General features: G+C 38.8%; 1 protein-coding gene across 1 annotated transcript in view; it reads left to right on the forward strand.

Annotated features, from left to right (window-relative positions):
* Positions 1 to 25,435, forward strand: part of LOC126088401 (tubulin beta chain-like) — an 87,716-nt gene that overhangs the window by 57,313 nt on the left and 4,968 nt on the right. The window contains exon 6 of the mRNA XM_049906541.1: positions 2,885 to 3,137. Within this exon, the coding sequence (XP_049762498.1) occupies positions 2,885 to 3,137 (253 nt within the window). The remainder of the gene's footprint in view (positions 1 to 2,884; positions 3,138 to 25,435) is intronic.

Here is a 25,435-nt window from a genome sequence, read left to right on the forward strand (position 1 = left end):
TGTAGGTTTTTTATGTCGATAAATCCCCTTCCTCCTTCCTTTCTGCTTAATGTGAATCTTTCAGTTGCTGAATGTATGTGATGTATTCTATATTTGTGGCATTGTGATCATGTAAGTGTATTGAGTGCTTCTAGGTCTGTGTTACTCCATTTCACTACTCCAAATGAGTAGGTCAATATTGGTATAGCTTAAGTGTTTATAGCTTTTGTCTTGTTTCTTGCTGTCAATTCTGTTTCCAGTATTTTTGTTAGTCTTTGCCTATATTTTTCTTTTAGTTCTTCTTTAATAGTTGTATTATCTATTCCTATTTTTTGTCTGTATCCTCGATATTTATTGGCATCTGTTTTTTCCATCGCTTCTATGCAGTCGCTGTGGTTATCCAATACGTAATCTTCTTGTTTAGTGTGTTTTCCCTTGACTATGCTATTTTTCTTACATTTGTCTGTTCCAAAAGCCATATTTATATAATTGCTGAATACTTCTGTTATCTTTAGTAATTTGTTAAGTTGTTGATTTGTTGCTGCCAGTAGTTTTAGATCATCCATGTATAGCAAATGTGTGATTTTGTGTGGGTATGTTCCAGTAATATTGTATCCATAATTTGTATTATTTAGCATGTTGGATAGTGGGTTCAGAGCAAGGCAGAACCAGAAAGGACTTAATGAGTCTCCTTGGTATATTCCACACTTAATCTGTATTGGCTGTGATGTGATATTATTTGAATTTGTTTGTATATTAAGTGTGGTTTTCCAATTTTTCATTACTATGTTTAGGAACTGTATCAATTTAGGATCTACTTTGTATATTTCCAATATTTGTAGTAACCATGAGTGGGGTACACTATCAAAAGCTTTTTGGTAATCATTGTATGCGTAGTGTAGCGACCTTTGTTTAGTTTTAGCTTGATATGTCACCTCTGCATCTATTATCAGTTGCTCTTTACATCCTCGTGCTCCTTTACAACAGCCTTTTTGTTCTTCATTTATAATTTTGTTCTGTGTTGTATGTGTCACTAATTTATGTGCAATGACTGAAGTTAATATTTTGTATATTGTTGGTAGGCATGTTATGGGGCGATATTTAACTGGGTTTGGTGTGTCTGCTTGATCTTTAGGTTTCAGATAAGTTATTCCATGTGTAAGTGTATCAGGGAATGTGTATGGGTCTGCAATGTAACTGTTAAATAATTTAGTTATATGTGAATGTGTTGAGGTGAACTTCTTTAGCCAGAAATTTGCTATTTTATCTTTTCCAGGCGCTTTCCAATTGTGAGTAGAATTAATTGCTTGGGTGACTTCATGTTGCAAAATTATCACTTCAGGCATTTGTGGTATCATCTTGTATGTATCTGTTTCTGCTTGTGTCCACCGTGCATGCCTGTTATGTTGTACCGGGTTTGACCATATGTTGCTCCAGAAGTGTTCCATGTCTGTTATGCTTGGTGGATTGTCTATTTTAATGTGTGTGTTATCTATTGTCTGGTAAAATTTCTTTTGGCTTGTGTTGAATGTTTGGTTTTGTTTCCTTCTATTTTCACTTTTTTGTATCTTCTAAGTCGTTTGGCCAATGCTTGTAATTTCTGCTTCTTTTCATCTGATTGCTCTATCGCTTCTTGTTGTGAGTTTTTACCTAGCCTTTTTCGTTTTTTTTCTGACATTTCATTTCCTATAAATTGTGTTAGCTGTCCGATGTCTTTTCTCAGTTTTTCTATTCTGATCTGAAGCTTGTGTTGCCATGCTGATTTTGTGGGTTTCTTCTGTGTGTTGTTATTATTATTATTATTATTATTATTATTATTATTTACCAATGGAACCCTATGTATTGTTTGAATCTATTTAACATCTGGAGTTCATTTAAATTGGGTTGAGAGATGAGATATAAGGAAGATTGCGTTGCAATTATATCTGAGTGACAATGCGTTTTGCCCAGGAGACACCAATTCTTAAGATTCTTGAGTTAGCAAAAAAATTAATTGAAATTTCTTTTCACACCCCAAAAGTTTTATGAAGAATTCTCAAAATCCTGCTTCATAAAATTCATTTGACATCTGTACTTCCTTGCTTTGTTATATTCACAATAAATTTTCCTTATGTGTGGATAAAAATCCTAGGTCAAGATTGCTAAAACTCCTTTATTGATTGCTAGTTTCAGCTCATTGATGAGTCTTCTTCAAGTCAGTGAAAATTATTATGTACTTCAGTGTGCATGAGCCACCGGGCATTACAGATTGTCATAATCTGTTGAGCTGAACTACTCTTGCTGTCATGTACACACTTTAGCAGTTTCCTGCAATCTCCCTTAGCCTGACTGTGTGGATAAAAATTGTGAAGACCACTGACATTCCTTTATCTAGTACTAATTTCAGCTCATTGGTGTGCCATCATCAGATCAATAAAAGTTATTACTTAATTCAGTGTGTATCAGCCACCAAACTTCAGTTCAACAGCTTATGGCTATGTGTAATACCTGGTGGCTCATACACACTGAATTAAGTAATAATTTTTATTGATCTGAAGATGACTTGTCAATGAGCTGAAACTAATAATCAGTAAAAGGAATTTTAGCCATCTTGACCTGGTATTCTTTATCTACACATTGTAACATAACGGATCACCTGTTACCAATTTGACAATGTCAAATAACTTTTCCTTTCCGACATTAGGCAATAAAAGATTTCAGACCAACTTAATTTTATCCTAGTGTTTCAAACCTATTTTACAGCTAGTGTAGGCTATACTTGTTTCGGATGTTTGTCTGCTGACTAATTACAATTTTATTCTAGTGTTTCAAACCTTACAGAATTTTTGTACATATATTTTACAGTTAGTATAGGCAAAATTACTTCTAGATGTTTGTCAATTAACTAATTACCATTTGGCTCTAGGTTTCCAGGACAATTAAATGCTGACCTTCGCAAACTAGCAGTTAACATGGTGCCATTTCCTCGCTTACATTTCTTCATTCCTGGCTTTGCTCCATTGACATCACGTGGGTCTCAACAATACCGATCTCTTACTGTACCAGAACTCACGCAGCAGATGTTTGATGCAAAGAATATGATGACTGCTTGTGATCCTCGACATGGACGATATCTTACAGTGGCAGCCATCTTCAGAGGGCGCATGTCCATGAAAGAGGTAAGATACCTTACATTTTATGTAAGATAGTAGTTTGTTATATAACTGAAGGAAGTTCGTTGTGTAAACAAAGTAATTTTGGGGTCTTCTTGTGAAAGGACACATTCGTATAAAAAGTAATATTTGATGAATACTGATTTAATTTTTTGTCAGTGTTCCATAATAGGCTCAGAAACACTTGCCATAGTGAACAGCTAATAAGCAGATATCACAACAAATGCGATGGTTAAAATTTTAAAATTTTTGAAATTCTCCTGACTACATATAGACTATGTAATCAAAAGTATCCGGACACAGCCAAAAACATATGTTTTTCATATTAGTTGCATTGTGCTGCCACCTACTGCCAGGTGCTCCATATCACCCACCTCAGTAGTCATTATACATCATGAGAGAGCAGAATGGAGTGCTCCGCGGTAGCTACGGACTTCAAATGTGGTCAGGTGATTGGGTGTTACTTGTGTCTTACGTCTGTACACAAGATTTTCGCACTCCTAAACTTCCCTAGGTCCACTGTTTCCAATGTGATAGTGAAGTGGAAACATGAAGGGACATGTACAGCACAAAAGCGTACAGGCCAACCTCGTCTGTTGACTGACAGACTACCGACGGTTGAAGAGGGCTGTAATGTGTAATAGGCAGACAGCTATCCAGACCATCACACAGGAATTACAAACTGCATCAGGATCCACTGCAAGTGCTATGACAGATAGGTGGGAGATGAGAAAACTTGGATTAAATGGTTGAGCTGCTGCTCATAAGCCACACATCACACTGGTAAATGCCAAATGACACCTCGCTTGGTGTAAGGAGCGTAAACATTGGAATATTTAACAGTAGAAAAATGTTGTATGGAGTGACAAATCATGGTTCACAATGTGGCAATCTGATGGCAAGGTGTGGGTATGGCGAATGCCTGGTGAACATCATCTGCCAGAGTGTGTAGTGGCAACAGTAAAATTTGGAGGTATTGATGTTATGGCATGGACTGCGTCTTCCAACATGATCGAGTACCTGTTCATAATGCATGGCCTGTGGCAGAGTGGTTACATGGCAATAACATCCCTGTAATGGACTGACCTGCAAACAGTCCTGACCTGAATCCTATAGAACACATTTGGGATGTTTTGGAATGCTGCCTTCATGCTAGGCCTCACCGACTGACATCAGTACCTCTCCTCATTGTAGCACTTCGTGAAGAATGGGCTGCCATTCCCCAAGAAACATTCTAGCACTTGATTGAATGTATATCTGCGAGAGTGTAAGCTGTCATCAAGGCTAAGGGTGGGCCAACACCGTATTGAATTCCAGGAGGGCACCATGAACTTGTAAGTCATTTTCAGCCAGGTTTCCAGATACTTTTGATCACACAGTGTACTTTGCAAAAGACTAAGAACAAGTTTGATCTCTGTATTCTCTGTAAATTGAGATCTGATAAGTTACCCCAAAAGTATAATGAGCATGAACAGTGATTTGACAAATTTCAGTGATGTTTCCTGTATGACTACCTTCGAGATTACAGACTTTCCCATTTAAGAATCTGTGTATTGCTCACTGAATACAGCTTTATTGTTACTTAATTTCCACAGCACACAATAGCTGCCTATTAACCAGAAAATTATTTTCTTTCTTAAATTTCAAGCTAGCATCAGATAATTTAGTTCTAGATTATTGTATTACCAGAAACACATTTTTATCATTAAAAAAAAAAAAAAAAAAAACCAATGGTATGCCTGTCAGGTCTGTATCCAGATCATAAAATCAAGTTGATGTATTTCAGCATTCCATCTAGTCACATCTTCAGATGCTAAACTCAACTACTGAAATGCCAGAACCGTTGCCCCTATCCATGCCACAGAACGTCCATGGCACTTGCACCAGAATCTGTCAGTGCTGTCCAGTAGCAAAATGGACATGCAAGCTCACTGCACCAATGTAGTGGATTAAAACTCATAGGATGTAGATTCTGGTCAGTGTGTGTAGGTTTGTGACACAAAGAGCATATGCTATCTCCAAATCTTGACGACTTGGTAAAAGAAATTGAACACCTGAAATCTGTGGTCAAGTAAAATGGTCACTCTAATAAGCAGATTTGATGTGCCTTGGGGGTTGGATTATCACCAGAACTTGGCTGTAACACAGTTGCTTACATTCCTTGTACTGGAGGCACATCCATAAAAGTTGAGAGGATTTTTAAAAAGTTAAACATCATGGCATTTTTCCATATGCCAGCTAAGCTTAGAGGTTTACCTGGCTTGCTCAAGGATTATTTATAACTAAGGAAGCCAGTGTGTATAAATTCCTTGTTCCTATGGCAAAACTTTCATGGAACAGACATGTCGTTCAGTACGGATGTGTAGAACATAGCTGCTGGTAAACCTTTTGGGATATAAGGTCTTGGTTCACAAAACTTGGTCCAGAACTGTGCTCTACATCTTCAGAGGTGTTGCTCCTCCATTGAGTCATGCTGACTCAACAAAAGAACAATGCCTCTGAAGATGTCCAACACAGTCCTGTACGAAACATTAGGAACAGAAGAGTTTTATGGACCATGGCCTTATACCCCAAAAATTTTACCAGCAGCAATGTCATCCGGTCATGAAAGCCTACATTCTGTATAGAGCATAGTCAACACACAAGACTTCAATAACTGGATAAATCTGCCGCAAATGAGAAGCATCTAAATGAAGGGCAATGGCTCACAGATAGTTGCTGACACATCTCTGTTTTGGAACAGTGTCCTTAGGAAGGTGAGAGAGACCGATTATCAGATAATCTCATAGACCGAGACAATGGGTTCAAGCAAGGTGTTGAACCCAGTCTGGCCTTGAATCCCTTCACAAAGCTTATGATGCAGTGGGCGGCAGATTTTTGTGACAACTGTCTTGTTGCGAAGTTACTTCTTCCAGCATTCACCAACAATGGCACTGCATGTGCTCTTTATAGAAGAGCAGAACTGACGGCAGCTGGCATACACATGTTGTGGGCATTGTCTCAGTGTTTCAGCTTAATATTTGAAGATGGCTGTCAGGTGGAATGCTGAAACATGTCAGTTTGATGTTAGGATCTGCACACCTATCAGTACACATTCTGTTTTATAAAGGGGTTCTTCCACTAGGAAATTTTCTTCGGAAATAAGCATCTTTTTATTGTTGACCACAACATTATGCAAGCACAAAATAATAACTAGTATTAGTACATGACAGTGGAACTACAAAGTAATTTCCACATTTCTACAGAGTTATTCTCTTGTAAGTACAAAATAGAAATTAATTAAAATTAGAGGTGACACACCTTGAGCTAAGCCTGCAGTCTAAGATTATAAGTTGGTCTGTTTGACCATCACTTTAATCAGATGTAGAGCTAACTTCAGGCATGCCTTAAGGAACTGTGTTGGACCCTTGCATTCAGGTTGTATATTAATAATATGCAAAACAAAATATCCTTTTTTTTTCTTCCAATTTGAGGTTCCATAGCATTTCAAATGTTCTACCACTTTCTTGCTTATATGATCCTTTCAAAAATGGCACTAGTACTTCATGCTGCCTGTGCTGCAATCTTTCTTAACCTAAAAAAAGGCTGCTCTTCATATAGATAACTACCTGTTCTGTCATGTTTCTGAACATGCTGGCAATAGCTTCATCTATTCGACACAAGATGAGCCCCTTGCATTCTCTGTGGTCAGTCTAGCCTCTTTTGACCTTTGTGATATGATGAAATCAGTGATTAAAATTATTCAGCAAACCTCAGTGACGAACATTGGTGTGGTCTACCTAAGATAATAAACAAAGGAGTGGCAAATTATTGCTATGTGGCAATATAAAAATACTTTCTAAAGTATTAGTTTCTTGTTGTTGTTGTTGTGGTCTTCAGTCCTGAGACTGGTTTGATGCAGCTCTCCATGCTATTCTATCCTGTGCAAGATTCTTCATCTCCCAGTACCTACTGCAACCTACATCCTTCTGAATCTGCTTAGTGTATTCATCTCTTGGTCTCCCCCTACGATTTTTACCCTCCATGCTGCCCTCCAATACTAAATTGGTGATCCCTTGATGCCTCAGAACATGTCCTACCAACCGATCCCTTCTTCTGGTCAAGTTGTGCCACAAACTTCTCTTCTCCCCAATCCTATTCAATACTTCCTCATTAGTTATGTGGTCTACCCATCTAATCTTCAGCATTCTTCTGTAGCACCACATTTCGAAAGCTTCTATTCTCTTCTTGTCCAAACTATTTACCGTCCATGTTTCACTTCCATACATGGCTACACTCCATACAAATACTTTCAGAAACGACTTCCTGACACTTAAATCTATACTCGATGTTAGCAAATTTCTCTTCTTCAGAAACGCTTTCCTTGCCATTGCCAGTCTACATTTTATATCCTCTCTACTTTGACCATCATCAGTTATTTTGCTCCCCAAATAGCAAAACTCCTTTACTACTTTAAGTGTCTCGTTTCCTAATCTAATACCCTCAACATCACCCGACTTAATTCGACTACATTCCATTATCCTCGTTTTGCTTTTGTTGATGTTCATCTTATATCCTCCCTTCAAGACACCATCCATTCCGTTCAACTGCTCTTCCAAGTCCTTTGCTGTCTCTGATAGAATTACAATGTCATTGGCGAACCTCAAAGTTTTTATTTCTTCTCCATGGATTTTATATCTACTCCAAATTTTTCTTTTGTTTCCTTTACCGCTTGCTCAATATACAGATTGAATAACATCGGGGATAGGTTACAACCCTGCCTTACTCCCTTCCCAACCACTGCTTCCCTTTCATGTCCCTCGACTCTTATAACTGCCATCTGGTTTCTGTACAAATTGTAAATAGCCTTTCGCTCCCTGTATTTTACCCCTGCCACCTTTAGAATTTGAAAGAGAGTATTCCAGTCAACATTGTCAAAAGCTTTCTCTAAGTCTACAAATGCTAGAAACGTAGGTTTGCCTTTCCTTAATCTTTCTTCTAAGATAAGTCATAAGGTCAGTATTGCCTCACGTGTTCCAACATTTCTACGGAATCCAAACTGATCTTCCCCGAGGTCGGCTTCTACTAGTTTTTCCATTCGTCTGTAAGGAATTCGTGTTAGTATTTTGCAGCTGTGGCTTATTAAACTGATTGTTCGGCAATTTTCACATCTGTCAACACCTGCTTTCTTTGGGATTGCAATTATTATATTCTTCTTGAAGTCTGAGGGTATTTCGCCTGTTTCATACATCTTGCTCACCAGATGGTAGAGTTTTGTCAGGACTGGCTCTCCCAAGGCCGTCAGTATTTCCAATGGAATGTTGTCTACTCCGGGGGCCTTGTTTCGACTCAGGTCTTTCAGTGCTCTGTCAAACTCTTCACGCAGTATCATATCTTCCATTTCATCTTCATCTACATCCTCTTCCATTTCCATAATATTGTCCTCAAGTACATCACCTTTGTATAGACCCTCTATATACTCCTTCCACCTTTCTGCTTTCCCTTCTTTGCTTAGAACTGGGTTTCCATCTGAGCTCTTGATGTTCATACAAGTGGTTCTCTTATCTCCAAAGGTCTCTTTAATTTTCCTGTAGGCAGTATCTATCTTACCCCTAGTGAGATAAGCCTCCACATCCTTACATTTGTCCTCTAGCCATCCCTGCTTAGCCATTTTGCACTTCCTGTCGATCTCATTTTTGAGACGTTTGTATTCCTTTTTGCCTGCTTCATTTACTGCATTTTTATATTTTCTCCTTTCATCAATTAAATTCAATATTTCTTCTGTTACCCAAGGATTTCTACTAGCCCTCGACTTTTTACCTACTTGATCCTCTGCTGCCTTCACTACTTCATCCCTCAAACCTACCCATTCTTCTTCTACTGTATTTCTTTCCCCCGTTCCTGTCAATTGTTCCCTTATGCTCTCACTGAAACTCTGTACAACCTCTGGTTCTTTCAGTTTATCCAGGTCCCATCTCCTTAAATTCCCACCTTTTTGCAGTTTCCTCAGTTTTAATCTACAGGTCATAACCAATAGATTGTGGTCAGAGTCCACATCTGCCCCTGGAAATGTCTTACAATTTAAAACCTGGTTCCTAAATCTCTGTCTTACCATTATATAATCTATCTGATACCTTTTAGTATCTCCAGGGTTCTTCCATGTATACAACCTTCTATCATGATTCTTAAACCAAGTGTTAGCTATGATTAAGTTGTGCTCTGTGCAAAATTCTACCAGGTGGCTTCCTCTTTCATTTCTTAGCCCCAATCCATATTCACCTTCTATGTTTCCTTCTCTCCCTTTTCCTACACTCGAATTCCAGTCACCCATCACTATTAAATTTTCATCTCCCTTCACTATCTGAATAATTTCTTTTATTTCATCATACATTTCTTCAGTTTCTTCGTCATCTGCAGAGCTAGTTGGCATATAAACTTGTACTACCGTAGTAGGTGTGGGCTTCGTATCTATCTTGGCCACAATAATGCGTTCACTATGCTGTTTGTAGTAGCTTACCCGCATTCCTATTTTCCTATTCATTATTAAACCTACTCCTGCATTACCCCTATTTGACTGTGTTTATAACCCTGTAGTCACCTGACCAGAAGTCTTGTTCCTCCTGCCACCGAACTTCACTAATTCCCACTATATCTAACTTTAACCTATCCATTTCCCTTTTTAAATTTTCTAACCTACCTGCCCGATTAAGGGATCTGACAATCCACGCTCCGATCCGTAGAACGCCAGTTTTCTTTCTCCTGATAACGACGTCCTCTTGAGTAGTCCCCGCCCGGAGATCCGAATGGGGGACTATTTTACCTCCGGAATATTTTACCCAAGAGGACGCCATCATCATTTAATCATACAGTAAAGCTGCATGCCCTCGGGAAAAATTACGGCCAAAGTTTCCCCTTGCTTTCAGCCGTTCGCAGTACCAGCACAGCAAGGCCGTTTTGGTTATTGTTACAAGGCCAGATCAGTCAATCATCCAGACTGTTGCCCCTGCAACTACTGAAAAGGCTGCTGCCCCTCTTCAGGAACCACACGTTTGTCTGGCCTCTCAACAGATACCCCTCCGTTGTGGTTGTACCTACGGTACGGCTATCTGTATCGCTGAGGCACGCAAGTTTCTTATCTTGTCTTTTCATTGTAGTTTTCTTGAAGTTCTTTTTTATTGTCACACTGTGTGTGACGATAATTCTTGTTTCTGCTTGTTTATGTATTAACTTTCTAACGGAGTCTTATGATTTTGTTTGCTCGGTATGGTGTTACTCTTCACTGAACAATTCGAGAGTAGTTTGAAAATCACACATTTATTGCACTTTGAACTTACACTTTACAACAAGTGACCCAGAATTCTGTGTTTAGCACAATAAGACAAAGAACTGAAAACTAAAGATATCACACACTGAATCAGATTTCACTGTTCACAACCAATTTTTTGATTGTTGAGATGTCTACACCAGAACCGCATCACATTTTGGAGGGAGTTCTCCAGGAACTTTCTCTTCATTTTATGTGGTGATCTGCATTATGTCATTTGTGTAGTTAATATTTGCTTGACTGCTGAACTTTTACACAAATTGTTTGGCACAAACAATGAGCTTTGTCATCAACCTACTTTCAACCAACCTGTTGCTCATATTTAAAGTTTTTGGAATTTATTGTGGCTTTTGTTTATGTATCTTTTTCAAATTTTCTATAATACTGCTTACTTTCTTATAAGCTTTATAGTTTTCAACATTTCCTTGCTTTGGAATAACTATTCTTTGGGATAATAATATTAGTTATTAATTTCTAATTTAGTTCTATGTATTAACTTTTGGACACCAGTGACAGTGTTATGTGCCCCAATCCAAAGAGTAGCAGTAGCATTAGCCATGTCCCCCCTAATTTGTCTGATCTTCTGTGAAGACAGGTAATCAGAATATTAAAAATATTCCTTCTCCTCATGTATGATGCCATCCTCAAGGTATCCTCTATAAAGCTTTTCTAGAGGTCAAAGAAACTGTTCAAATTGGATGGTTTTCCTATGAACATTTTTCAGTATCTGAGTCATTCCAACTTCAGGTGGATTAATAAGCATCTGCAAAAATTTATCTGGGGGAGGGAGGGGGTAAAATTTTTCCCACGTGGAATGTTTCCCTCTATTATATTCATAAAATTGTCATATTTTATATAAAGCAGTTGGTCATTGCAAGATGTCATATAATAGCACAGGCCACAAAATGCCTTCAGTTGGCTGAATGAGAGGTGTGGTGGATTCACAGGAAATCACTTCCACAAGTATATTAGAATGGTATAATGAATAAAAACACCTCCCCTCTCTTAAACTTCATGTAATCATCTCTGTTGTTCATTACTTCTCACACTGACTGTTCCTACATATTTTGATTTTCCTGTATCCATTAAGTTCTTTTGTATTCCATATAGACTGTAGTTTCAATTGTTAAGGCTTTCTTTTAACTGGTACTTGTATTACTGTCCATGTTTAACACCTCTTGTAGTTGTCTCATCAAATATTGTTTGTATTTAACTTGGTTCTTTTATTTAATGCAAAATGTTATATAGCCACAGTTTAGAATATAATGTTAATGTTAAAGTTCAGTACCACCACACTCTCAAAGATTGCATTTACTGTCTGTTCCCTCAAATGCCTGCATTTATCTATTTCTGCTTATCTTACTGATATTGCTTAAGTTCCTTATGTATTATGTAGTTACATTGATAATGGTTTCTTCTTTTAATTGGTTTGTGTATCACTCTCAGCGTTTTATACCTCCTTCTGCAGCCTTGTAAATCATTGGTTTTATTTTATGTTATTAGTCTTGTTTACTAATAGAAATTGTTATGTAGGCATGCTGTTCCTATTTTGAAGTTTTTCCTGTCTACTCCATTTTTACACTACTGGCCATAAAAATTGCTACACCACAAAGATGACGTGCTACAGACGCGAAGTTTAACCAACAGGAAGAAGATGCTGTGATATGCAAATGATTAGCTTTTCAGAGCATTCACACTAGGTTGGTGCCAGTGGTGACACCTACAATGTGCTGACATGAGGAAAGTTTCCAATCGATTTCTCATACACAAACAGCAGTTGACCGGCGTTGTTGTGATGCCTCGTGTAAGGATGAGAATGCGTACCATCACATTTCTGACTTTGACAAAGGTCGGATTGTAGCCTATCGCGATTCCAGTTTATCGTATCGCGACATTGCTGCTCGCGTTGGTTGAAATCCAATGACTGTTAGCAGAATATGGAATCGGTGGGTTGTGGACGGTAATACGGAACGCCGTACTGGACCCCCAAAAGCCTTGTATCACTAGCAGTCGAGATGACGGGTATCTTATCTGCATGGCTGTAACAGATCGTGCAGCCACGTCTCGATCCCTGAGTCAACAGATGGGGACGTTTGCAAGACAACAACCATCTGCACGAACAGTTCGACGACGTTTGCAGCAGCATGGATATCAGCTCGGAGACCATGGCTGTGGTTACCCTTGACACTGCATCACAGACAGGAGTGCGTGCAATGGTGTACTCAACGACGAACCTGGGTGCACGAATGGCAAAATATCATTTTTTTGGAGGAATCCAGGTTCCGTTTACAGCATCATGATGGTCGCATCCGTGTTAGGCGACATCGCGGTGAACGCACATTGGAAGCGTGGAAGCGTGTGTTCGTCATTGCCATACTGGCGTATCACCCAGTGTGATGGTATGGGGTGCCATTGGTTACATGTCTCGGTCACCTCTTGTTCGACCTGACGGCACTTTGAACAGTGGACTTTACATTTCAGATGTGTTATGACCCGTGGCTCTACCCTTCATTCGATCCCTGCGAAACCCTACATTTCAGCAGGATAATGCACGACCGCATGTTGCAGGTCCTGTACGGGCCTTTCTGGATACAGAAAATGTTCAACTGCTGCCCTGGCCAGCACATTCTCCAGAATTCTCACCAATTGAAAACGTCTGGTCAATGGTGGCCGAGCAACTGGCTCATCACAATACACCAGGCACTACTCTTGATGAACTGTGGTACTGTGTTGAAGCTGCATGGGCAGCTGTACCTGTACACGCCATCCAAGCTCTGTTTGACTCAATGCCCAGGCGTATAAAGGCCATTATTATGGCCAGAGGTGGTTGTTCTGGGTACTGGTTTCTCAGGATCTATTCACCCAAACTACATGAAAATGTAATCACATATCAGTTCTAGTATAATATATTTGTCCAATGAATACCTGTTTTATCATCTGCATTTCTTCTTGGTAGCAATCTTAATGGCCAGTAGTGTATTTATTTACTTCAATTTTTTTCTTCTTCATTGCATTACCACCACACTGTCAAAGATACTACTTACTATATGTTTCTGCTTCCGTCTAAACGCATTACTTCTCTTCCAATGTTGTTTGCAAATATTTTAACTTCTTTGGTAACAATGCTCAGTAAATGTCTGAAGATGGTCTTGTAAGCCGAAAACCAGTTACACAATAAAAGTAATATTGTAGAACAAAAGCAAACTGGTGCTTTTCATTTATTATAATGTTGTTCTACCAAGAACCAACGGAATATTCTGTTAACATAATAAAAACTTTGTACACCAGATTTCACTGGGGTGGGTGGTTGCAAGTGCCCCTCTTGCCCCCCATCCCCCCTTTGCAGACAACTATAGATGGATTTAAAATGAATAAGCTAAGTTTTTGTAGATTGTCACTTTCACTGATAAACACACATCAGAATTTTCTCTCTGAGCCCACTTTTGACACTTACACTCCCCATTACAAAATCTGTATAGTTGTACTATCATATACAGATTTAGCTTAAATGATTCATTTGGTACAAAGCACTGTGTATTGACAGTGTACAACATACAAAGACAGGTGATACACGTAGAGATAGAGACATTCACTAAGTTTAAAAAGCTTGACTCATGGCTCAGTACACTAGATGCCAAGCCTGTGACAGCCTTGTACAGGATGGCGGCAATGCAGGAGGGTTTTGCCAGTTTTGTGATACTGGCTGTCCACGTAAAGGTAAAAGCACAGGGCACCCATGTGTGTCTGAGAAAACTGTGGAGTGTGTGAGAAAGAGCTTTGTGTGCAGTTCACAAAAATGGACTGTTTGTGCAAGCTGTGAGTTGAGCATTCCACAGAAAACAGCAGGAATGTTGCCATACCACATGCGATGTGATTTCTTCACATGTGTTTACTTTAAGGACAAAATTTATGTAATACCCCGCTACCAATGCTCACTGTGAGAACTGCAGGAATGCATCACTGCTACTGTGACAGACATTGATGGATAATAGCCGTCTCCCAACAGGTGTTCACACAAACTTACTCACATGCACCCACCTGTCTCCCTGCACATTGATGAAAACATTCTAGTGAATGTATTGGTAGAGCTGGATAACCATCTGGATGTGCACCAAACGAACAAGGGCACACACACAGTGAACATTAGTAGTATGCATCAGAAACTTGGCAACTGTATATATCTTTTCATGTATCACCCATCTTTGCTCATTGTATACTTGTAGACAAACAGAACTTTGAAACCAAATGAATCATTTAAGCTAATCCTGTACTTCTACGAATTACCAACTAAAGACACTGGATAAATGTCACTGACTTGGAAAACAACGATAGCTAAGGATAGATTGCTCCTCACCACATAGAGAAGGTGTTGAGTTGCAGACAGGTACAATGAAATAGAATACTAGGAATATTTCTACTTTCAAAACTATCCTTCAGAAGTAGAAAACTCATATACATTCACACAACAACTCACACACACATGGCCAGTATCTCTGGGTACTATGGATCAGACCTTTGTATATCATTGTTATTCAATCCTGGATTTTTTGTTATTTTGGCTTGGATTATTCATCATTCTGTATTAACAGTTTTGATAATTTTTTGTGTGATGATCTCGGTCAATAGAAAATGTACATTTACTTAAGTCTTCCTAGCATTTGCAAAAATGTCCTTAAGGTGTTATGCAGTATTCCAGAACAAGAAAATGAAATGTTAATCTTTGAAAAAACATGCTTAATTTATGGAAGAAGAATGAATGAATTCAGATTTTTGTTTAGCTTTTATCTATGTATTTTGTATTGTATAATTATCTCATTACTCAAACAAGTGGGTAATAAATCATGGAAGGAGTGAAGGTAATGGCTCACCGCATGGTTCAGTGCCTCAATTTTTCCAAATTCAGACAGATCTAAATAGGCTCAAGTTTGTTTTACCATGCCACTTTCACTGATGAACTACAGCAATCCAGAATTTTCTTGCTGATCTACATTTGACACATTCTCCATTATGGACTGAAATTACTGCTAAGCTTTCAGACAATGTCCCCCCTTGGAACCAACAAAGTAAGCTGCATTCGAATATAAGCTGCACTTGAAGGAAGTAAAATGAGAAACGCAATGGAGGAAAATTTTCCAAATTACCCATTTATTAACTGTTCACAATATGAATACTCAGAATCAAATTTTTTAATGTTATTATGTAGATAAATCACACTTCTAATCAGTCTTTGTTGATGTCACTATTAATGTTATTTGTATTTATTTCATCACTGCCAGTATTTTTATCATTCTTTTCCCAAAGTATGTCAGCCTCATTACCAACCAAGCAGTTGGACATGCATCACTTGTTGAACTCTTTGATGACTGAATCTGTTGATGTGCACCACAGAGAGAGAATTCACTCACATACAAGGCTGACTCCTGGCTTTTTGTGTCAGATGGAGTGGCAGCATGATCTCCTAAAAGCCAGTTGGAATAACATTTCTGGAGAAGTTTTAAACGGTTTGCTTACGACGACTTTAAATACCTGCAGTTTTGAAGTCATATCTACAATTATAAAGCCTACGTCTGTCTTTAATACAGTAACTGTATTCTTTACTTCAGTTTGTGGTGAATTTTAAATGCATACAACACTTGCATAACTCTCTTAGTGAGCAGTTCACTAGGTCTGTGATTCCAAACAGTAACTAGCTAGCCCATCATTAACTCTTATCATCCAGCCAGTTTCCTGGCAGTGAATCACTAACTCTGGGCAACTTTTGTATATCTATCTTTAATTTCAGATGGAGAGTGGGACAACAGCTGATCATAGTATGAGGATTAATGGTAATGTCTTTTCAGTGTTTCCTGACTGGTAAAGATGATAAGAATGCTTCCACATTTAGATTATGTGCCCCTGGAAGTTGATCAGTTTTTTGGTAAAGCCTTTTGACAGTCTCTATGTTAGTGAAGTATTTAATTGGATCGAGAGTTTACTTCTATGTGTTAATCTGCAACACCAGTTTATCAACTTGTAAATGAGCCACCTTTACATATGATTGTATAATATGAATGTAAAACAACTTGTTGCACATCTTTATGATTAGTCAAATTATCCATGGAACATAAAACTAACAATACTCCCATGGAATCCTTTTTCTGGGATGTTTAAGGTTTCCACAATTTTCAAGGACTTTAACTGGATTATTTATCAAGAGATAGCTATTTCATCTTTCTTTTATCATGTATGAAGGATAGAACCTTATCTTCAAATTCAGGTCATTTCCCAGCTTTTGTCCTTCTGTAGGATTTACTTGATCGACAGCAGTTTGCAGCTTGTTCTCTAATGCTGTCCATCATTACACATCAAATTAATCCAAACCATACTTTTTGACAGCTTCTCTGTTAGATATATTCTTCAGACAATGAATAACCACAAGTTTGAAATCTGCACCAAAAATGCACCAAATTTCAAGGTTTATTGATGATTTTCTGCTTACTTTTCCTTTCATTGGTGAAGACTAAATTTTCCTTTTTAGTTAGAGAAATACTGTGCCTGTCCTGTCATATAAAACTGTTAAACTATGAGCACAATAATATTCATTAACAAAATAAATTTTGACAGTCAAAAGTGGTTACATTGTTACCTTATATACAACAGTTAATTTCCAGACCATGTATAATATATCATGTAAGGAGAATAGATGCTGAATGATTGAATGCATGCAGCTTGCCGTTAACTTTGTGTAGTGTCTTGTCTGTATAGATGTGTATCTGTTGCCTTTAAGATCCCTTCACTTTCACACATAAATCTATACAGTAAAGTAAGGGCCTCCCGTTTTGTCTTTAGGCTGATCCGTGATAAGACAGGCGAAAAATTAGACTAATGGAGGATTATTAGTATTTTCTCTAATTTCATTCGCTCTCTCTCTCTCTCTCCTTTATCTATGTACAGTTTTAAATATAATATTTTATTACGTGAAATCAGCCCAATAGAATCTCTGGTGGAGCCCTTCTTCTTAGTATTCAGTGGCTGGCTTGCTGTAAGAGATCTTTACATTTAATTATTACTGTTAAACGCTGCATTCAGTTGGGAAAATCAATCGTTTGAACAATTCGTTCCTTTTATGAAAGATTTCGAATTCCAGATGTGTACGAAGCCTTTTTGGACAATTTAACAAAGACTCGGTGATTGCAGGCTCTCTTCGACACAGCTGAAACTTCCCCACTAATTACAGGGCCAATGCGATTATCAATGATTCAGACAAAGAACTCATTCGTTCATTCACTCCAGAATAAAAGGGGTCACAAACCTTATTTATGAAGGAAATTGTATATTCAATCCATCTCCATTACATGTCCAGATCTCTGTTGGTTCCAAGTCTTAATTATTTTCCGTTACAGTTTCTTTCTCTTCAAACAACCCGCTAGTGGCACAAATGTTAATAGCTTGCTTTAGCGAGAAGAAAAGCAAATATGTCTCTTTTAGCAACCCGTCAATCCTTCAACAGATACTTCCGAAGCTGTCCTAGTTACCAGTCTAACAACCATGGAGAATACATACATGTATCTCTGTTATTCCAAAGAATAAACGTACTAGAAAATACTTTGGCGTCGACGAGCTGTCGGCGCATATATTACTAGAAAATCAGATCAGATACTTTTCCAAAGTGAATGAATGTGGATGGTTTGATTGGCAATGATTAACTGGTGCGTGGTAGAGGGTATTTTCTGTGGGGACATTACAATGCCCCTCGCAGCGAGCGAAGTTTGTGAGCTTAATTTTGATTTACCGAACACACTTCGCGAGCTATCTATTAGTGTGGATAACCTGGAAGTGATGATTGTCAGTCCTCCGACTGAAAAAAAAACTTTGTTTAAGACAGACGAAGAAAAGAAATATTGAAAACAGAAGACATGAAGAGACAGGTACCGCGGCTGTATTGCTTTTACGTGCATCAAGGTGTTATGTCTGCTGTGCACAACCAAGGAAGATGATCTTTCATGAAACTGTTATCAGGGTCTACCCATTCGGGAACTTTCTTAAGCAGGGAAACCTTGGAAAACCTCTTAAGCCTAGACCCCCAGCCTACGGTACATAGAAGATAGGAAAGCCTACAGAAGGAAAAAAAATAATTTTGAAATTGATCTCTAAAGGAAAGATAGGGATCGATTTATATAACGATTTGAAGAAGAGTGATTTGTGCCTCTAGCAAAAAAAACATTTTACAATAAATAACGTGAGTTTTCGTTTTACAATCTTGTTCCTAGGACAATATCTTGCGGCGCTGAAACTCCCCCGGATCTTGCATGTCCCAGTTGCGGTGGTGAAACTCCCCCGGATCTTGCATGTTCCCGACTTCCACATTTGTAGTCGGTCTTCTACGCGGCCCACAATGGGAAGAGTAGAAGGGACAGGGATACCCGAATTCACATGCAACATTCATTCCAAAAGAATTAGCAATGACCGAAAGGGAAACTCTTCCTGTAAAAGAACTGGTTAGGTTGCACCGTCCAAGATTCTCCTTTTTGAAAACAAAATCCTTATGGCTTCATGCATCCTTTTTCTTACGATGTACTGCAAGGGATTTAGCCATTGACGTAAGTTTTCCATTTAGCCATTGACTAATGCTGTTGCCAAAAACATCATCATATTTACTCTAGTTTGAATATTCTTTTGGACTTTGCATCCCCACTTGTGCTTATAAGTCCAAAAATTCTGACACATTTCTGTCAATGATTTATTCTTCGTAATTTAAAGGATTCATGCAACTTACAGTAGATTTTGGATTCAAATCATCGAATAATGGAAAGTGTGGTTCATTTTATACAAAGACATAATCCATCATTTCCTTGAAAAGTCATATAATTTATCTATACTCAAAAAATTTTTATCCTAAATACATATATTTCTCCGCTTGATTGCTGTAATGTAAAAGTTATTAGCATTGAGGAATGCGGATTCACTTCTTTCATTTATTCTCTGATTCATCCGGCGTTCATACATGCACATATATGGAAATGGATTTTTCAAACAAAATTCCAAAACGAACAAGACCCATTAAATAACTACTAATTCTATGAATATTACTTTCTTTTAACATTCAACAATAAATTAAGAACTCTTAAAAGTTCAACATCAATCAGTTTACCCTCGCATTTGATGCGAGTCCCTTACAACGCATATCTGTGTCGTCTATATCGATTCTAACTCAACTGTTTTGCGCGGGAAATTATCTTTGCGGCGTTAACCGTCAGTCATGATTCACTGCCTAAACGCATCCCTTCACACGTTTACACATCTAAGCGTGCACTTGAAATTATCTATGAACATTCACTAGGAACCTCTTTTGATTATGCAGCGTCATTTACGGGAAACATTTCATTCTTCTTGAAGGTCAGTCAGATCCTTTATAAATCTTGATGACATTAGCAATGCTAAAGTTCCATGTTTACCCAAACACACACACAGTTTATTGTTATGTTTTTACGAGCGTTCATCTCTGTCACTCGCAACACCATTCCTCCCTATCTTCTAATCTTCACTAAATTTTTTCAAGTCGTTATGGGAAAATAACCCTTTAATTTTGTTCGATCCCAGGTATGCTAACAGATAAGCCCCAGGATTCGGAATTTGTAGAATAATGTATGGGCCAGTATATAATAACTCCCATTACTTTATACTCTTCTTTATTAAGGATGATTTGGTATGTCTTTTGACTAGTACCCTCTCTCCGACATGGTATGTCTGTACCTTCTTGATTAATTTGTCATATTGTTGTTTTCTCTGATCAGCCTTTTTCGTCATATTTATGATGGCTTGTCTTATTTTTTCTTCCCAAGGCATCTCAGTTTCCTGAGTTTTGGGCATATGTTCAGTCCTTTTGCTTCGAACATCAATTCATGAGGTGTATATCCAGTGGAGGAGTGGGGCATGTTGTTGTATATCTGCTCAAACTCTTCCACATAATTTGCCCACGCAGTCTGCTTATTATGGCAATACGTCCTCATAAATTGATTGAACTCTCTAAAAATTCTTTCAACCAAATTGCCTTGTGGGTGGTAAAATGATGTTAGTATGTGTTTCACACCAACTTGAGACAAAGCCTGTTTCCATCGGAGTCCCGTGAATATCTTAGCATTGTCTGTTATGATCGCTTTAGGTGTACCAACATGTGGAAGATAATCACTTGTCAATCTTAATACAATTACTTTGGCTGTAGCCGCCTTTATCGGGTATAGCTTTATGTATTTCGTACACACATCAAGAAATGCCAACACATATCTAACACCACCTCTTGAAGTAGGTAACGGTCCACACAGATCGCACGAAATTAATTCTTTTGGTTCTTGGACTAATATAGAGCATAATGGGTGCTTACTCCCTTTTGAATCCGGCTTTGTTTTTTGACAGATTATGCATTTCTTCAAGACCTCATGCACTCTGCGCTTTATGTTGGGAAAATAACAGTACCCACTTATCTTGTCTGCACATTTTGTCGCACCGAAATGTCCCCAGGTTAAATGGGTGAACCATACGAGTTTCTCTATTTGTGCCCCAGGTATACAAACACACCAACGGACTTTGTTTGGACTTCCACAGCGGAAAAATAATACGCCATTTACCAGCTTGTAATAATTTGCCATCTGATCCGAAGGTTGCTGTTGTAACCTTTGAATGACACTTCCCCATTGAGCATCTCTTTTCTGTAACTGTGCCATATGCGCACACAAATTGACATAGTACGTCTTAAATGGATTTTCCTGCAGCAGCAATACAGGGAATTCTGAGTTATTATTTACTTCAATCTCTTTGGTCAAACCCTGCGGTGACCTTGATAGAGCGTCAGCAATAATGTTTTGCTGTCCTGAGACATGTACAATCTTAAATTGGTATTGTTGCAGAGCGAGAGTCCATCTAGCCAGTCTGGGGTGTAACAGTTTACACGTTTGTAAAAACGTTAATGATTGATGATCGCAATATACGATAGTCTTTGACCCATATAGATAATAATGAAATTTTTTAAATCCCCAGACGACCGCAAGAGCCTCTAATTCTGTCGTCGTGTAAGTTCGTTCACAGTTGGACAAAACACGACTAGCAAACGCAATAGGACAGAAGGTAAGTTGTCCATTTATCTTGCGTACTTGGAAAAGGCACGCTCCAATACCCACATTCGACGAATCTGTTGACAAGTAAAATTCTTCTTGCATGTCCGGATGGTACAAAAGCGGTGCATTTACTAATTGCTTCTTTATCTCTTCGAATGCTTCTTGACACTCTAATGTCCAGAGCCAGGGCACATCCTTCTTCAGCAGACTACTTAGAGCTGCTGCGTTCATGGCCTGATTTGTTATGAATCTTCTAAAAAATGAGGCAAGACCCATAAACCCTTTTAATTGCCTCCTATTTCTGGGTGTTGGAAACTTACTAATCGCAATTAGCTTCTCCTTGGTTGGTAAAATTCCCTTTGCGTCAATTATATGCCCCAGGAACTTGATTCTGTTTACTGCAAAATGGGATTTCTGTAGGTTAGCAGTTATTCCCATGGTTTTGAACACGTCCAACACCTGGCTCAGTAAGGTAATATGCTCCTCCCAAGTCTTCGATGCAATAAGCAAATCATCAACAAACACTGTTATCCTGCTTCTGAGTTCTGGGCCTAGTGCATAATCTAGAGCTGCTATAAAGATTCCAGCACTAATGTTGAGTCCGAAAGGAACTACAGTAAATTGGTAACTTCTTCCAGAATAAATGAAAGCCGTATATTTCCTTGATGATTCATCCAGCTTGACTTGCCAATAAGAGCTCCGCAAATCAATGCTCGTCAAATATTGGACATCCTGGAACCATTGTATAAGTTCGTCTATGTTTTCCGGATGTGTTCTCACTGGAATTATGATTTTATTTATTTCTCTGGCGTCGAGTACCAGTCTAACAGTCCCATTTGCTTTTGGCACGACCAACAATGGGGAGCAGTATGGACTTGTAGAGGGTTCGATCAAACCCCATTTCAACATGCGATCTATTTCTTTTTGAACTTGAGCCTTTAACCTCCATGGAACAGGATAGAAAGTTCTACAATATGTTTCGTGCGGCTTAACGTAGAGATGGCATATGTATCCCTTAATAACTCCTGGCCTTTCATCGAACACGTTTTCATACGTTAATAATAATTCATTGAGCTGCTTCCTCTGATCTTCTATAATGCAGTCGGATTCACTTAACTTTTCACACACTAATTGACCGAAATCTTCTTTGACTTGGAACTCATTAATTACATGCTCTTTTGAATTTTGTGCCGTCCTGATTACTTGCACACTGATCCCACTATTATATTTTGTCGTAAGGCTTTCTTTTTTCAACAACTCCAACTCAATTTCTTGTTTATTAACATTCAACCAAATTTTTCCTGTTTTAAAATCTATTCTGCATCCGTATTGACGTAGGCTGTCGACTCCGATAATGCAATCTACCACCAAATTTTTCACAACAAGGAATGTGCTTATTATTGCTACATTTCCAACTTCTACATTAAGTAGTGACTGCACCTTTACATTAGCCGATCGAGCCCCAACGGTGCCTATTATTCTGCAATTTTGAACTGGAAAAATTGGTACTCGTCTTATATTTCTGATCTTGTTGAATAGAGCCTCCGAAATAACATTTGTGGTTGCAGCTGTATCTAAAACCACCACTATAGGTATGGTCTCCAAAATGACTTGCACTTCGGCTACTGCCACCTGTTCCTTATCCTCATCTTGTGGTTCTAAGTCCTCGGTCAGTTCATCTGCCAGTAATTGTCCATCATTATACGTTAGCATGGGTACACATATCCTGTTGCCCCTCAACCAATTGTTGACCGCTCCTCCGGGGCACGAGTGGGTCCTTACAAGTTTGTTGGATTTTGATTTGTTTGCTGGTTGACATCATCCGTCACTTCGGTAATTACCGGTTGATTCGTAGATGTCCGTCCCCACTGATGTTGGTTATTTGAATTCATTCCCCCCGGTTGATTCCACTTTCTATTATTGTTATTATTCCAGGCTTTGGGTCTGAAATTCCTTTCGTTCCCCCACACGGGATTGTATCTTTTCCCATTCCTGTTGTTCCTTGGATAGCCCCTCGCAAGACTATTGCCGGGATTACTATTGAGATTTTGAGGGGTTTCTCCATTATTTAACGATCTCTGTTCATTCCCTTGCCTACTGTTTGGCAGAGGTTCTATCTCCCTATATTGGAATCTGTTATTACGGGCTTTCTGGTTGTTCTCTTCGATAATATCTATATGGTCTAATGTCGTGAGGAACGACTCCAAGTCTTTATCGTTGCCGTAAATCAATTGATTCCGGATGCTAGTTGGTAGTCTTGCCTTAAGTATGTTTATTATGTCTGGCAAGGGCATAGGTCTGTCCCAGTATCTTGTTTTATTTATATATTTTTCGAAATACTTCCTAAGGCTTCCTTTTGAAAAGGAGAAAGGCTCTGGGTAGAGCACCTCCTGCCTTAGGTGTTCCTGTACCCCTTCTGACCAGAACTTTGCTAAAAACGCCTTCTCAAAATCGTCATATGTCGAGCAAACAGAAGTCATGTCCGAGGCCCAGATTGCCCCCGAACCTTGTATATATCCTGTCACAAAACTGATCTTCTGCCACTCCGACCAATTTCTGGGTAGCACTCCTCTGAAACTTCGAATAAAAACAATTGGATGGACCCCCTTTTGTCAGGGTTAAAAATCTGGAATTGCCGATGCTTTATCATTCTTTCTTCAGCATGGCAAAGGCTTTCGTAATCTCCGTTAGATAATAATTCACGCGAACAACTAGCTCGTGGCAATTTAATGTTTGAATTACTTACACATGTCGGTATCGTGTGCGAATGTGCAGTAACTGGCTCTATAGTCGCTGCCAACTTCTGCTGCTGGCCTGTATTCATTTGTTTTGAGCTTTGTTGTGAAGCGCGCATTGACTCTTCTATCGTTTGTTTCCACTGCTCGAAATCAGCACCTAACTGCTGTCGCACCTCCTCAAGTCCTTTCGCAAACAAATTCTCTTCCTGTTTGCCAGATAAACTCTGGAATGCTGCCTTAACATTTTGCTCAACGTTTTCACACATTAGCCTTTTGTTTTCTAATGTGATTTCGGATAATTTACCCGTTAATACGTTAATTTGGTGGTCTATAACGTCTTGACGCTCTGTCAGATGTTCAATACTTTCCTTTAGGTTAGTCTGCGTACGTGCCAATTCAGGAAGTTGCGCAATTGCACATGACATGGCGTCTTGCTTTTGTACTAATTGCGGAACCATTTCCACCTGTTCCCGTACAGTATCTATCTTAATAGCCACATACTCCTTCATTTCTACATGTACGCGGTGAGTAGATTCCTCACATTGAGCTTTCACCAATTCTATTTGTGTAGTTAATTTTCGTTCCGTCTCTTCAGCCTGATCTTTGAGTTCCTTGGTCTTCGCCTCTATCCGCTGCTCTAATTCGGAAAAACTGTCTTGTAACTGCTGCTTAATCTCAGTCTTCAGATTTTCCTGCCCTTCCGTAACTGAGGCTAATTTCGCGTTCAAATCATTTTGCCCTGAGGCTAACTTCGCGTTAATGTCGGTTTTCAAATTTTCCTGCCCTTCAGTAACTGAGGCTAATTTCGCGTTAATGTCGGTTTTCAGATTTTCCTGCCCTTCAGTAACTGAGGCTAATTTCGCATTCATGTCGGTTTTCAGATTTTCCTGCCCTTCCGTAACTGAGGCTAATTTCGCATTATCTCGGTTTTCAGAGTATTCATGCTCTCGGTTATCATCTGCATCTGTCACATGATAATTACCAATGGATCTAATCCATGTTGCGTACTTGCTGTTACATCTCCAGCCGTGTCTACAGGGCGTTCTATTGCGCTATCTGTAGCGATCGGTTCTCCAACACTTCTTACTGCATCATTATTATCAGTGCTAACAGCTGAAGGCTGTTGCATGCTGCTATGCTCTGCTTGACTCATCCTAAACATTGGCCTAGTTA

The sequence above is a fragment of the Schistocerca cancellata genome, chromosome 6 (genome assembly GCF_023864275.1).
Source record: "Schistocerca cancellata isolate TAMUIC-IGC-003103 chromosome 6, iqSchCanc2.1, whole genome shotgun sequence".
NCBI classification, from domain to species: Eukaryota; Metazoa; Arthropoda; class Insecta; order Orthoptera; family Acrididae; genus Schistocerca; species Schistocerca cancellata.